This window comes from Nerophis ophidion, linkage group LG17 (assembly GCF_033978795.1).
Source record: "Nerophis ophidion isolate RoL-2023_Sa linkage group LG17, RoL_Noph_v1.0, whole genome shotgun sequence".
Lineage (NCBI taxonomy): Eukaryota > Metazoa > Chordata > Actinopteri > Syngnathiformes > Syngnathidae > Nerophis > Nerophis ophidion.
Genome location: NC_084627.1, coordinates 51059713 through 51075594, shown reverse-complemented (window position 1 = coordinate 51075594; position 15882 = coordinate 51059713). Strand labels below are relative to the sequence as shown.

The window sequence follows — 15882 nt, the reverse complement described above, 5'->3', positions numbered from 1 at the left end:
GATCCGATGGTCGGATCATCACCGTATTGTTATTTTTGTTCCATTTTTATATCAGTTCCTGTTTCGTTCGTTTCCATGGTCACTCATTAGTTTCAGCTGCTACTCTCTTTTCCAGCACACCTGTCTTTACTAATCACCACCTGTTTATAAGCCAGCGTTTTCTGTTCACTGATTGTCGGATCTTAGTTTTGTTCACATACATCTGTTTACGACTTGTCTCTCACTCTCGTTTTCGCTAGCTCTCACGCTAAGCTTTATTTTTATTCCTAGCTTTCACGCTAGTTGTTTTGTATTTCTTTTTGGTGCCCTTGTGCTTCGGTTTGTTTGTCCTAGCTTTCCATGCTAGCGCTTTTATTTGCCTTTTCTATTTGTATCAGTATTTTTGTTCATAGCTCCTTTTGTTTAATAAATCCCTTAGTTCTTACCTTTTTGCTGTGTTCTTGCTGACGCATCCACGGAGGACCGAATCCGGCATTACAATGCCACACAAGCGTAACAACATATATTTTTTGATATCTGTTCTGTGTCAAATTGTTGCGTGGATGCCCATATCTGCTGTACAGATTTACTTTACAAAGGAGAAGTGTGGACTTATTTAAATGTGACTCTGTCATATGTGTGGATACATTTACTGTTTACTGGCTTAGCCAGAGCAGGACGGGATGGAAAGAAGAAGGATGGAAAGAAAAGAAAACAGTCATTTTCAAAACAAAAAAAGACAAATTTAGGTGTAGCTGAGATAGGCGCCAGCGCCCCCCGCGACCCCGAAAGGGAATAAGCGGTAGAAAATGGATGGATGGATGGATGATTGTGATCTGACCTTTACTCTGTCTCTCAGGTGGTCTCTGGCTCCAAGTGGGGCAACCTGCTGCTGTGGGATGGAAGCAGCATCAAAGTGGAGGTCTGCAAGGAGGGAGGACAGTCTTGTCACGCAGGGTCCGTCCAGCCCTTTTCCTTGGAAGATGGCCAGCTGATGACTTTTGGCTCCGATGGAGCCATCCGGGTAAAAGCCAAATCAACACAAAATCCTTGGGGAGACGTTCCAAGACCTCCTACGAATGACAAAAAAAAACATGAATATTGGACGCATTTATAAAAATGTCCTGAAAATGCCCATGTTTAATATTATGAATCATGTTATGTGTCCCTCACAGTTATTATTTAACACATTTTCAATTGAGTTTTACACTTGTAAGATCTTCATGACTACATGGATGTCAAAGCATCTTTTTGCTAAAAATCTTAATCTTGATTTGTGAGACAATCCCTCCTGCAGGACTCAAACTTTGCAACACTATTTTACCCCCGCACACAGCGCTGTCACAACACTTTCTACTTAACTTACCATCAAGAGTAAGTATCTATGTGCATTTTAAGGGCTGGGACTTTGAGACCATTGACAGCGCTGACAGCAGCGACAATAGCAGCAAGTTTGAGATGAAGCCCATAAACGAGTTGGTGGTTGGACACAGCGTCCGCTTGTCCTCCATAGTGAAAAGCTCCCAACATGACTCGACTATTTGGTTTGCTCAGGTCAGTGAACTACGTCACCAAAATAGACAAACCTCACCGGAATAATCCAAACTCTTCTCTGTGGTTTTGTAGGATTCCACCGGAGCCATTTGGAAACTGGATCTTTCTTTCAAATATACAGTGAGGTTCATCAATTATATTGATTCGATAAAAGAACTGTAAAAATTGATTAAATACAAACCCCAAAACCAGTGAAGTTGGCACGTTTTTTAAATGCTAAATAAAAACAGAATACAATAATTTGTAAATCCTTTTCAATTCATATTCAATTGAAAAGACTGCAAAGACAAGACACTTAACGTTCGAAATGGAAAACTTAATTTTTTGCAAATATTTGCTCATTTGGAATTTGATGCCTGCAACATGTTTCAAAAAAGCTGGCACGAGTGTCAAAAAAGACTGAGAAAGTTGAGGAATGCTCATCAAACACTTATTTGGAACATCCAACAGGTGAACAGGTTAATTGGGAACAGGTGGGTGCCATGATTGGCTATAAAAACAGCTTCCATGAAATGCTCAGTCATTCACAAACAAGGATGGGGCGAGGGTCACCACTTTGTCAAAAAATGCGTGAGCAAGTTGTCGAACAGTTTAAGAACATTTCTCAATGAGCTATTGCAAGAAATTTAGGGATTTCACCATCTACGGTCTGTAATATCATCAAAAGGTTCAGAGAATCTGGAGAAATCATTGCACGTAAGCGATGGTAATACGGACCGTCGATCCCTCAGGCGGGACTGCATCAAAAAGCGACATCAGTGTGCAAAGGATATCACCACATGGGCCCAGGAACACTTTAAAAACACTGTTAGTAACTACAGTTTGTCGCTACATCCTTAAGTGCAAATTAAAACTCTACAATGCAAAGCGAATACCATGTATCAACAACACCCAGAAATGCCACCGGCTTCGCTTGGCCGAAGTTCATCTTTGATGGACTGATGCAAAGTGGAAAAGTTTTCTGTGGTCTGACGGGTCCACCTATAACAATCCGGAAGGTTCTTTTTCCTCTTTGTTCCAGAGGACACATTCCCAATTAGCCTGTTCACCTGTGGGATGTTCCTCAACTTGCTACTTGTGTCAGGTTTTTTGAAGCATGTTGCAGGCATAAAATTACAAATCAGCTAATATTTGCAAAAAATAACAACTTTTTCCAGATTGAACGTTAAATATCTTGTCTTTGCAGTCTATTCAATTGAATGTAAGTTGAAAAATATTTGCAAATCATTGTATTCTGTTTTTATTTACCATTTGCACAATGTGCCAACTTTGCTGGTTTTGGGTTTTGTATTTGTGAATGTTTCAATCCATCTTGTTTAGAAATACACAATATTTATTGGAATCTGGGAATACTTTAAACATTTCAAGATTAACAGACAGTGATTGATATCTCCGCAAACAGACTCCAGATCCCGAGTGCCTCTTTTCCTTCCACGGCGGGCCAATCAAAGGTCTGGATGTGTCAAAACAAAGTCATCTCATGGCCACAACTGCTCTAGACCGTGAGTCACACTTTCTTTCATGCATACAGCATACATCTGCAACACCCGGTCACAACATACAAGCATGGGGATGAATAAGGACTCTAAGGATTTTCTTTTACTCCTAAACTACTAAACACAATAGAGCAACAATATTTGACAAAACATGCACCCACTGCCCCAAGTGGAGAAGTTGAAGTACCTCGGAGTCTTGTTCACCAGTGAGGGAAGAGTGGATGGTGAGATCGACAGGCGGATCGGTGCGGCGTCTTCAGTAATGCGGACGCTGTATCGATCCGTTGTGGTGAAGAAGGAGCTGAGCCGGAAGGAAACGCTCTCAATTTACCGGTCAATCTACGTTCCCATCCTCACCTATGGTCATGAGCTTTGGGTTATGACCGAAAGGACAAGATCACGGGTACAAGCGGCCCAAATGAGTTCCCACCACCGAGTGGCGGGTCTCTCCCTTAGACATAGGGTGAGAAGCTCTGTCATCCGGGAGGAGCTAAAAAAAAAAAAACACTGCTCCTTCACATGGAGAGGAGCCAGATGAGGTGGTTCGGGCATCTGGTCAGAATGCCACCCGAACGCCTCCCTAGGGAGGTGTTTAGGGCATGTCCAACCGGTTGGATCCAGGACACGTTGGGAACACTATGTCTCCCGGCTGGCCTGGGAACACCTCGGGATCCCCCGGGACGAAGTGACTAGGGAGAGGGAATTATGAGCTTCTCTGCTTAGGCTGCTGCCCCCGCGATGCGACCTCGGATAAGTGGAAAAAGATGGATGGATGGATGGACAATTGTCTCAAATGCAATAATACATATATGTAATGATAACTTGAAATACAAAAGATAGCAGATAAATGGAAGGTAAGAAGGAGAAGCGAACTGTATTAACCTTGTAGATTGTTATAGTAACAAGAGGTTAGGCCTTGTCAGTGTCATGTGTTACCCAGTTTCCCGTAGGACAACAAGGCAAGTTGGAAGACATGACCACCATCATCCAAAACATTTTTATAGGGGCCCGTGCAGAACAGAACAACGGATTGTCCATAAATAATTGACTATTTGAAGATATCAGTATCACATGTCGGTGAGCATGTGTCAAAATTCGCAGCACACTTCATTGTAGCGATCAGAAGTGTGTTTTTCAGTTATGACATGACACATGCTACTGTATCTATCTTCACCCGAACTCTGTTCGCCAGGTTCTGTCAGAGTGTTTGACTTTCTGGCAAAAACAGAACTGACCTGTAGCCGCTTCAGTCAGGGTGGAACCGCCCTCCACTGGGCGCCCCCTTCAGTAAGTGTGCCATCACATTCATGTTGTGTCTTCTTTTATGTGAGACAAAGTTACCAACCTCTGATGTTTGTTGTCCAGGTGAACCAGACTGGAGGTTTGCTGGTGACGGGCTTCGAGGATGGAGTGGTCCGCTTACTGGAACTTTTTGACCCCGCGGGGATGCAGAGCTACAGGGTAGATGAAGCCCAGCTGCGGCTCAGACAGGCCTTTAAGCCTCATGACGCTTCTGTGACTGCTGTGGCGTATGAACACAATGGAAGAATATTAGCCACAGGGGTAAGATGTTCATTGACTTTCACTTGGAATGTATCATTTTAATGCAGTGGTCTCCAACCACCGCTCCAGGGACCGGTACCGGTTCGTGACGCATTTGTTACCTAGCCGCATAGAGACATTAAATATGTCATGTCTTGACTAAGGGGAGGTGAGGGAAAACAGACACCAGAGAGTGATAATGTTTGATAATTATATATAGTCAATATATATATGTAATAAGAATAATAATACTAACTAATAAAGTAAGGAAATGAAGTGTGACAAAACTCAAGAGTGTGTATGGTGTAAGACTGTGCAGAATACAACTGAAGTGTGTGTGTTACCCAAGTGTTGAACAAGATACGAGGAAGTCCAGGGGGCAGGCAGGTGGTCAAATCCAGTGGCAAGCGAGGAAATGAGGAACGAAGGAGGCAGTCAGAGTAAGACGGAGATCCAGGGAAAATTGAGACATACAGTTCACTTAACAGGCGACGGAGGGAAGGTACACCATGAAAACTAAGTTCCCGCGCCGATCCTTGGGTCCACTGGTCCTTTATTTAGCTTGCCCTCATTAGTCACAGGTGTGCAGATTGTCTAATCGTCTGCAGGCTTGTAGCTGCGTGGGCGTGCTGCTCCCAGCGCGAGCAGGGGCGTGTCTGAACGCGCTGACAGCGGATCCTCCTGGTGCTCCTGCAGAGGAGGGAGACGCAGACTGTGCGTGTGCCGTAACAAAATAATTTATAACCGACCAGATTTTTTCTTGCTTAACTTTTCGCCAATCCCACCAGACACACCAATAACACCAACAAATTTAAAATTCTATTTTTAGGGTGGTCTGTCATAGCGTTTTTAGCATTCAATCGGACATGATTGTGAGGTTTTGTATTACTGTTCCTATAACTAGATATACCGGCCCCCTGACACATTTTTTTCTGTAAAATAAATTGCCCAGGCCTAGGTTAGAGAAACGTCATCATGAGTTCTTTTTCTTTACTTAATCTTTAGAGCTCAGACTGCACTGTGTTCTTCTTCGCTGTTGGGGAAAAGTACGAGCCCATCGGTTTTATCTCTGTTCCCGGACCCGTAAAAGTACTGGAATGGTCACCTCGTTCCCATGTAAGTATCTGTTTGAATAGGAATAACCTTTCTACTGTGTATGTGCATTGATTGATTGTGTGGACGCTATCCTTCTTTGTGGGTACATTGATTGTCATGTCATGTACGGATGTACTTTGTGGACGCCATCTGCTCCACATGCTGTAAGTCTTTGTCATCCAGAATTCTGTTTTTGTTTACTTTGCAGCCAGTTCAGTTTTACTTTAGTTTTTGCAGAGCCGTCCCTATGCTTCAATGCCTTTTCTTAGCGGCACTCGCTGTCAGGTTCAAACACTGATGACATCTATTAAACAAGACAAGAAGCAAAGAATTAAACAGACACAGAGTTCAGTTTGGCTCAATTTGAGGAGAGACGCCTGGACACTGTACCTTTATACAGTGTCTCAGCACGCTCTGACGAAAGATTGTACGCCTCCTCCTTTATTTGGACTTTCCCTGACCACATGGCAACAGCTACTTCCAAAGGGAGGTGGGTCGTAAACAGCGTTTCCTTTGGGTACAGATCAGTTCAAAAGAAAAGGCTGTAAATAGTTCACAGAAAAGGTCGTAAAACAGTTCAAAGATGCGGTGCCTGGTGAGGAGTCTGGTCCTGCTTCTTCTTCGCTTTTGTTGTTATATCTTTCTGTTGATGACAATACATGAAAGAAACAGAACACCTTCATTTTTCTTCCCCCCCTACACAGTGGAGTTTTACAAGCATTCTTCTTGGTAGGTTCAAAGACAGCTTTTGGTCTACTCGCCGGGAACTCATTTCAACACAAAGTGTTTGTGATAGCTTAGATAAAATTATTCTAAAACTCGCCTTTTGTTTATTTTTGGTTGAAGCATTAGATACATTTTTACTTTCACTTTGCCTCCCGCTGTCCTGTTCCCGACATCTCCAAAAGCAATTAGTTACCTGCTGCCACCTACTGATATGGAAGAGTATTACACGGTTACTCTGCCGAGCTCTCGACAGCTCTGACGCTCAACAACGGCAGATTATTGGCGGGATTATAATTACTGGTTTTCAAAAAATAGTTTTTTCCCAAATAGGTGAAACTACATAATCTTCCACGGCACTACTACTCACTGACCTGCTCTGTGGCCTAGTGGTTAGAGTGTCCGCCCTGAGATCGGCAGGTTGTGAGTTCGCCCTGAGATCGGTAGGTTGTGAGTTCAAACCCTGGCCGAGTCATACCAAAGACTACAACAATGGAACCTATTACCTCCCTGCTTGGCACTCAGCATCATGAAAAACACTACACTATATGACCAAATTCTCAAATCCCTATTATCACACAGAGTCGAAACAGTTTGTTAATCGGGTGCCAAAGCGGTCACATTGTGGAGGTACCTTGTCCTGATCCGAAAACCCTGCAGCTGACCAAATCCTACGAACTGCTAGAACTGCCCAGGAGATCCTTCTGCTTCAAGAGCATCAAATCTCGAATCAAGGTTGCTCTATTCTTATATTTTTAATGGAATGCTGTTAAACAGTTACAATTACTGTTACTAATCATTGACTTCTTTATAAGACACGACAAAGGTTTTATGACTCGCGCGGATCTGTGAGTTTCAGAGAGAAGAGGAACTAGCAAGGCGACGAGCTTTAAAAGAGAAGCCACAGAAAAATGAAAATCGAACCACAGTGGAGAAGGAAGAGGACTTGCCTTCGATCTATATCCCTAACCCGCCTAGTCCTCTCCACTGGGGGTTCTATTCTCAGCCTGGTCAGTTCTGGCTCTCTATGGTACGAGTATACATACAGTAGGCACACATTGTTTGTTAATTAATTCATTCATTTACCAATTATTTGTGTTCTTTAGGGAGGATTTGACTCAGGTTTCTTGTACCACTGTAAGTTCTCAGAGAAAAAGGATGAAGACTCAGACCAACGTCCGGATGAGCCGTTTGACTTCATCAAGGTCCACAATGCCAATGATGACTCTATATGTTCCGTCACCGTAAGGTACGGTTTGTAAATTGACCCAAACAATAAATAAAAGTTTGCCAAGTCCATGCTTAAATGTGTGTTGTAGCGCCAACAGGAAGCTGATGCTGTGTGGCATGCACTCAGGCGCCATCAGAGTTTATCCTCTGGACCCTGACCATTACTCCCCAACCTCCATGAGGGAGTACTGGGAACTGAGCGTCCACGACAGCAATTATGGACACCTACGGAACATCTGCTGCAGCCATGACGGACGTTTTGTGCTGACGGCAGGAGACGATGGAAATATTTTCTCCTTCAGCCTGCTTCCTCAGGAGGAGCGGCAGAACAACTTCCAGAGACAAAGAGCGAAGGTCCCTTCGACATGCGTGAGTCAGCGCTAACCTGGCAATAATTGTACAAAACCCAAAACCAGTGAAGTTGGCAACAGAATACAATGATTTGTAAATCATTTTCAACCTATATTCAATTGAATAGACTTCAAAGAAAAGATACTTAACGTTCAAACTGGTAAACTTTATGGTATTTTTTTTCAAATATTAGCTTATTTGGAATTTGATGCTGGCAACATGTTTCAAAAAGGAAAGAGAAAGTTGAGGACTGCTCATCAAACACTTATTTGGTGAACAGGCTAATTGGGAACAGGTGGGTGCCATGATTGGTTTTATAGCAACTTCCATGAAATGCTCAGTCATTCACAAACAAAGATGGAGCGAGGGTCACCACTTTCTGAACAAATGTGTGAGCAAATTATCCCACAGTTTAAGAACAACATTTCTCAACGAGCTATTGCAAGGCATTTCGGGATTTCACCATCTACGGTCCATAATATCATCAAAAGGTTCAGAGAATCTGGAGAAATCACTGCACATAAGCAGCAAGGACGATAACCAACGTGACCTTCAGGTGGTACTGCATCAAAAAGCCACACCAGTGTGTAAAGGATATCACCACATAGGCTCAGGAACACTTCAGAAAACTACTGACAGAAACTACAGTTTGTCGCTACATCTGTAAGTGCAAGTTAAAACTCTACTATGCAAAGCAAAATCCATTTATCAACAACACCCAGAAATGCCGCTGGCTTCACTGGGCAAGAGCTCATTTAAGATGAACTGATGCAAAGTGGAAACGTGTTCTGTGGTCTTTAGAGTCCACATTTCAAATAGTTTTTTGGAAACGGTGGACCAAAGAGGGAGAGAACCATCCAGACTGTTATATGTGCAAAGTTCAAAAGCCAGCATCTGTGATTTACTTAGTTTCTCAGTTTGAACATTAAATATCTTGTCTTTGCAGTCCATTCAATTGTGTATAAGTTGTACTCTGTATAATTGTACTCTGTTTCTATTTACGACACACACAACGTGCCAACTTCACTGGTTTTGGGTTTTGTAATTTAAGCTCTAATAGTCAACAAGAAATGCAGTTCTCTAACACTAATTGGACCAACTGCTCAAAATGCATAGGAGTCCTTCCACACTACAAATAGTTTAATTGGGTTGAAATCTTTCAACCATTTAATAATGAGATGTATTTATGTTGATTTTAACAGTCCTAAAATATATCAAAGAAAAATGTACGTGTTATTCTTCTAACAGGTGTACCTCGAGAATGAGGCGTTAGCTCAAGACATCGATGACCCAGCAGCCTACAGGTTGAGTATGAAAACGTTGGTATTGGAGGCTATCAGGTTCAGTTCCGAAGCAATGCCTCATAGGTGTAAAAAAAATATGCCATGTCAATCATTGTATTGTAGAACCATGACTTGATGCGGGGATAACTTGAAGATAATAAGATCCTTCTTAAAAAACATTTTGGCAATCTTAAACCTATTGAGGCAGTAGCGTTTTTGGTTGTAATAGTGTCCTGGGGAGCAGTATCCACTTGAATCGACACAGCCGCCAATGCACCCATGCAACATAGGAGCTGTCAGGTTCAAACACTGATGACATCTATTTAACAAGACAAGAAGCAAGGAATTAAACAGAGACAGAATTCAATTAGTCTCAATTGAGGAGAAACGTCTGGGCTGTAATCTTGTACAGTCTCCACCCCGCTCTGACGAAAGATTGTACGCCTCCTCTTTTATTTGGACTTTCCCTGATTACATGGCAACAGCTGTTTCTAAGGGAGGGGCGGTCATAAACTGCCATCACCTTTAATTACAAAACAGTTCAAAGAAAAGGTCGTAAAACAGTTCAAAGAAGAGGTGCCTGGAGCTTGGGAAATTCCTGCTTTCTCTCCACTTTGTAGATCTTGGGTCAATATGAAATCTTTCTGTGGAATACAATACATCAAAGAAACAGAACACCTTCATGTTGCTTCCCATCCTACACAGTGGAGTTTTACAAGCCTTCTTCTTGGTAGGATCTAAGACAGCTTTTGTATTTTCGCCAGGAACTCATGGCAACACAAAGTTTTGTGAATTATTCTGAAAGTGGCCACTAACTATTCTGCCTTGGGATGCTTACCTAAGTAGGTCGGTCTATGAGGAGCGTGAAGATTCTAGACCAGGAGTCAGCAACCCAAAATGTCAAAAGAGCCACATTGGACCAAAAATACCCCCAAAAAATTAAAAGCCTTATATAAGTGTTAAATTTAAGGCAACACATGATGTAAGCGTGGCGCAGTGGAAGAGTGGCCGTGCGCAACCCGAGGGTCACTGGTTCAAATCCCACCTAGTACCAACCTCGTCACGTCCGTTGTGTCCTGAGCAAGACACTTCACCCTTGCTCCTGATGGGTGCTGGTTGGCGCCTTGCATGGCAGCTCCCTCCATCAGTGTGTGAATGTGTGTGTAAATGTGGAAGTAGTGTCAAAGCGCTTTGAGTACCTTGAAGGTAGAAAAGCGCTATACAAGTACAACCCATTTATTTATTTATTCATTTATTACTATCAAAATGACTTTAATAGTCTTATATAAGTGTTATAATGAAGGCAACACACGATGTAAGTGTCTATATTAGCCTACTATCAAAATGACTTTAAAAGTCTTATATAAGTGTTATAATGAAGACAACACATGATGTAAGTGTCTATGTTAGCCTACTATCAAAGTGACTTTAAAAGTCTTATATAAGTGTTATAATGAAGACAACACATGATGTAAGTGTCTATATTAGCCTACTATCAAAATGACTTTAAAAGTCTTATATAAGTGTTATAATGAAGGCAACACATGATGTAAGTGTCTATATTAGCCTACTATCAAAATGACTTTAAAAGTCTTATATAAGTGTTATAATGAAGGCAACACATGATGTAAGTGTCTATATTAGCCTACTATCAAAATGACTTTAAAAGTCTTATATAAGTGTTATAATGAAGGCAACACAAGATGTAAGTGTCTATATTAGCCTACTATCAAAATGACTTTAAAAGTCTTATATAAGTGTTATAATGAAGGCAACACATGATGTAAGTGTCTATATTAGCCTACTATCAAAATGACTTTAAAAGTCTTATATAAGTGTTATAATGAAGGCAACACAAGATGTAAGTGTCTATATTAGCCTACTATCAAAGTGACTTTAAAAGTCTTATATAAGTGTTATAATGAAGGCAACACAAGATGTAAGTGTCTATATTAGCATACTATCAAAATGACTTTAAAAGTCTTATATAAGTGTTATAATGAAGGCAACACAAGATGTAAGTGTCTATATTAGCCTACTATCAAAGTGACTTTAAAAGTCTTATATAAGTGTTATAATGAAGGCAACACATGATGTAAGTGTCTATATTAGCCTACTATCAGAATGACTTTAAAAGTCTTATATAAGTGTTATAATGAAGGCAACACAAGATGTAAGTGTCTATATTAGCCTACTATCAAAATGACTTTAAAAGTCTTATATAAGTGTTATAATGAAGGCAACACAAGATGTAAGTGTCTATATTAGCCTACTATCAAAATGACTTTAAAAGTCTTATATAAGTGTTATAATGAAGGCAACACATGATGTAAGTGTCTATATTAGCCTACTATCAAAATGACTTTAAAAGTCTTATATAAGTGTTATAATGAAGGCAACACAAGATGTAAGTGTCTATATTAGCCTACTATCAAAGTGACTTTAAAAGTCTTATATAAGTGTTATAATGAAGGCAACACATGATGTAAGTGTCTATATTAGCCTACTATCAAAATGACTTTAAAAGTCTTATATAAGTGTTATAATGAAGGCAACACAAGATGTAAGTGTCTATATTAGCCTACTATCAAAGTGACTTTAAAAGTCTTATATAAGTGTTATAATGAAGGCAACACATCATGTAAGTGTCTATATTAGCCTACTATCAAAATGACTTTAAAAGTCTTATATAAGTGTTATAATGAAGGCAACACAAGATGTAAGTGTCTATATTAGCCTACTATCAAAATGACTTTAAAAGTCTTATATAAGTGTTATAATGAAGGCAACACAAGATGTAAGTGTCTATATTAGCCTACTATCAAAGTGACTTTAAAAGTCTTATATAAGTGTTATAATGAAGGCAACACATGATGTAAGTGTCTATATTAGCCTACTATCAAAATTACTTTAAAAGTCTTATATAAGTGTTATAATGAAGACAACACAAGATGTAAGTGTCTATATTAGCCTACTATTGCGTGGCAAAGTTGGTAGAGTGGCTGTGCCAGCAATCTGAGGGTTATTGGTTCAATCCCCACCTTCTACCATCCTAGTCACGTCCGTTGTGTCCTTGGGCAAGACACCTCATCCTTGCTCCGTATGGGTCCGGGTGAGCGCCTTGCATGGCAGCTCCCGCCATCAGTGTGTGAATGTGTGTGTGAATGTGTGTGTGAATGGGTGAATGTGGAAATACTGTCAAAGCGCTTTGGGCTCCTTAAAAAGAGGTAAAAAAGCGCTCTACAAGTACAACTTGTATAAGTGTTACAATGAAGGCAACGCAAGATGTAAGTGTCTATATTAGCCTACTATCAAAATGACTTTAAAAGTCTTATATAAGTGTTATAATGAAGGCAACACATGATGTAAGTGTCTATATTAGCCTACTATCAAAATGACTTTAAAAGTCTTATATAAGTGTTATAATGAAGGCAACACAAGATGTAAGTGTCTATATTAGCCTACTATCAAAATGACTTTAAAAGTCTTATATAAGTGTTATAATGAAGGCAACACAAGATGTAAGTGTCTATATTAGCCTACTATCAAAATGACTTTAAAAGTCTTATATAAGTGTTATAATGAAGGCAACACAAGATGTAAGTGTCTATATTAGCCTACTATCAAAATGAGTTTAAAAGTCTTATATAAGTGTGATAATGAAGACAACACATGATGTAAGTGTCTATATTAGCCTACTATCAAAATGAGTTTAAAAGTCTTATATAAGTGTTATAATGAAGGCAACACAAGATGTAAGTGTCTATATTAGCCTACTATCAAAATGACTTTAAAAGTCTTATATAAGTGTTATAATGAAGGCAACACAAGATGTAAGTGTCTATATTAGCCTACTATCAAAATGAGTTTAAAAGTCTTATATAAGTGTTATAATGAAGACAACACATGATGTAAGTGTCTATATTAGCCTACTATCAAAATGAGTTTAAAAGTCTTATATAAGTGTTATAATGAAGGCAACACAAGATGTAAGTGTCTATATTAGCCTACTATCAAAATGACTTTAAAAGTCTTATATAAGTGTTATAATGAAGGCAACACAAGATGTAAGTGTCTATATTAGTTATATTAGCCTACTATGAGTTTAAAAGTCTTATATATATATATATATATATATATATATTATATATATATGTATGTATATATATATGTATATATATATGTATATATATATATATATGTATGTGTATATATATATATGTATGTGTGTATATATATATAGATATATATATATATATGTATATATATACATACATATATATATACATATATATATATATATATACATATATATATATATATATATATATATATATATATATAATATAATATAGACACTTACAGCTCAATTCTTGACCACTCCTCTAGACAATATTGATGCAGTTCAGCTAAATTTGTTGGTTTTCTGACATTGACTTGTTTCTTCAGCATTGTCCACACATTTAAGTCAGGACTTTGGGAAGGCCATTCTCAAACCTTCATTCGAGCCTGATTTAGCCATTCCTTTACCACTTTTGAGGTGTGTTTGGGGTCATTGTCCTGTTGGAACACCCAACAGCGCCCAAGACCCAACCTCCGGGCTGATGATTTTAGCTTGTCCTGAACAATTTGGGGGTAATCCTCCTTTTTCATTGTCGCGTTTACTCTCTGTAAAGCAGCAGTTCCATTAGCAGCAAAACAGGCCCAGAGCATGATACTACCACCACCATGCTTGACGGTAGGTTTGGTGTTCCCGGGATTAAAAACCTCACCTTTTCTCCACGAAACATATTGCTGGGTATTGTGGCCACACAGCTCAAATTTTGTTTCACCTAACATCACATGGACAAAGATAACACCTTCCGGATTAACAAAGATGGAGCTGTTTGGCCACAATACCCAGCAATATGTTTGGAGGAGAAAAGGTAAGGCCTTTAATCCCGGGAACACCATCCCTACCGTCAAGCATGGTGGTGTTAGTATTATGCTCTCAGCCTGTTTTGCTGCCAATGGAATTGGTGGTTGATTGTAGAAATGATTGGTAACTCAAAGATCTAGAACAACCGATACACTTGGGAAACTATGAAAGTGATCCTGACCTGACCTGACCTGACCTGACCTGACATGATCCCCCCAGCATAGAGACGGCAAAACAGAAGCTGGAGCAAGACCGTCGGTGTCGGGAAGTGGAGAGGAAGAAAACTGACAAACGAAAAAGGCTAAGTGAGATCAGAGAACGGTTTAAGAAATTGCTGAAGGAAAACCAGGATCTGCCGGGACATGTCCGGCTGACACCCACGGTAAACACACACCAGAACTTAGGTGATAAGGACTATCAGGACTTTTTATTTATATTTATTTTCCCTTTTCAAAAGGAATTGCAGCTGGACCAACGTCTGGAAGAGCTGGCTGAGATAGAGAAGGCTGTGAAATTACGAGAAGTCCGAGACCAGATGAGCTGGGAAGAGGAATACTCCCATGCAGCACTTATCAAACTACAGAACTGGTACTGACTAACCAATCTGATCCAACTTGGCGCCCAGTGGAAACTACCACTTAAAATAATATCTTTTTTCATATATACTCTGAGTTCTATTTAATGTTTGGTTGGTTTGGAGTTAGAGTTATTTCCCTTAAAACCTCTAAAGGCTTCGTGGCCACATGCGTGGACAGCACCTTTTAGCTCAGACCTGGGCATAGTAAGGCCGGGGGCCACATGTAGCCCGTTAAGATTTTCAATCTGGCCCAAATATTTTTTCTTTTTTCGATCTTTAAGATGGAAACTCATGTTTTCAAATGACCGTAAGTCTGGAATTATACAAAGTGTTTCATTGGTTGGAATTTGCACTTTTGCATGATATACTAGTTACTATGGTATTCTAATTACTTATTATGGTCATCTAAAAAAAACCCGTTACCATATGAGTTGGGAAATGGTGTTAGATGTAAATATAAACAGAATACAATGATTTGCAAATCCTTTTCAAGCCATATTCAGTTGAATATGCTACAAAAACAACATATTTCATGTTCAAACTCATAAACTTTTTTTTTTTTTGCAAATAATCATTAACTTTAGAATTTGATGCCAGCAACACGTGACAAAGAAGTTGGGAAAGGTGGCAATAAATACTGATAAAGTTGAGGAATGCTCATCAAACACTTATTTGGAACATCCCACAGGTGTGCAGGCTAATTGGGAACTGGTGGGTGCCATGATTGGCTATAAAAGCAGCTTCCATGAAATGCTAAGTAATTCACCAACAAGAATGGGGTGAGGGTCACCACGTTGTAAGCAAATTGTCTGACAGTTTTAAAACAACATTTCTCAACGAGCTATTGCAAGGAATTTAGGGATTTTACCATCTACTGTCCGTAAAATCATCAAAAGGTTCAGAGAATCTGGAGAAATCACTGCACGTAAGCGATGATATTACGGAACTTTGATCCCTCAGGTGGTACTGCATCAAAAACCGACATCAGTGTGTAAAGGATATCACCACATGGGCTCAGGAACACTTCATAAAACCACTGTCAGTAACTACAGTTGGTCGCTACATCTGTAAGTGCAAGTTAAAACTCTATTCTGCAAAGCAAAGCCCATTTATCAACAACACCCATAAACGCCA

The 15882-nt window shown here is 39.8% G+C and overlaps 1 protein-coding gene across 1 annotated transcript in view; it reads left to right on the top strand.

The window, feature by feature from the left end:
- LOC133536557 (cilia- and flagella-associated protein 44-like) overlaps positions 1-15882 on the top strand; it is a 66711-nt gene that overhangs the window by 8632 nt on the left and 42197 nt on the right. The window contains exons 6-19 of the mRNA XM_061877185.1: positions 839-1003; positions 1378-1533; positions 1606-1653; positions 2936-3035; positions 4222-4316; positions 4395-4592; positions 5577-5687; positions 6972-7124; positions 7249-7419; positions 7496-7638; positions 7709-7988; positions 9219-9274; positions 14391-14553; positions 14629-14759. Of these exons, the coding sequence (XP_061733169.1) occupies positions 839-1003; positions 1378-1533; positions 1606-1653; positions 2936-3035; positions 4222-4316; positions 4395-4592; positions 5577-5687; positions 6972-7124; positions 7249-7419; positions 7496-7638; positions 7709-7988; positions 9219-9274; positions 14391-14553; positions 14629-14759 (1970 nt within the window). The remainder of the gene's footprint in view (positions 1-838; positions 1004-1377; positions 1534-1605; positions 1654-2935; positions 3036-4221; positions 4317-4394; positions 4593-5576; positions 5688-6971; positions 7125-7248; positions 7420-7495; positions 7639-7708; positions 7989-9218; positions 9275-14390; positions 14554-14628; positions 14760-15882) is intronic.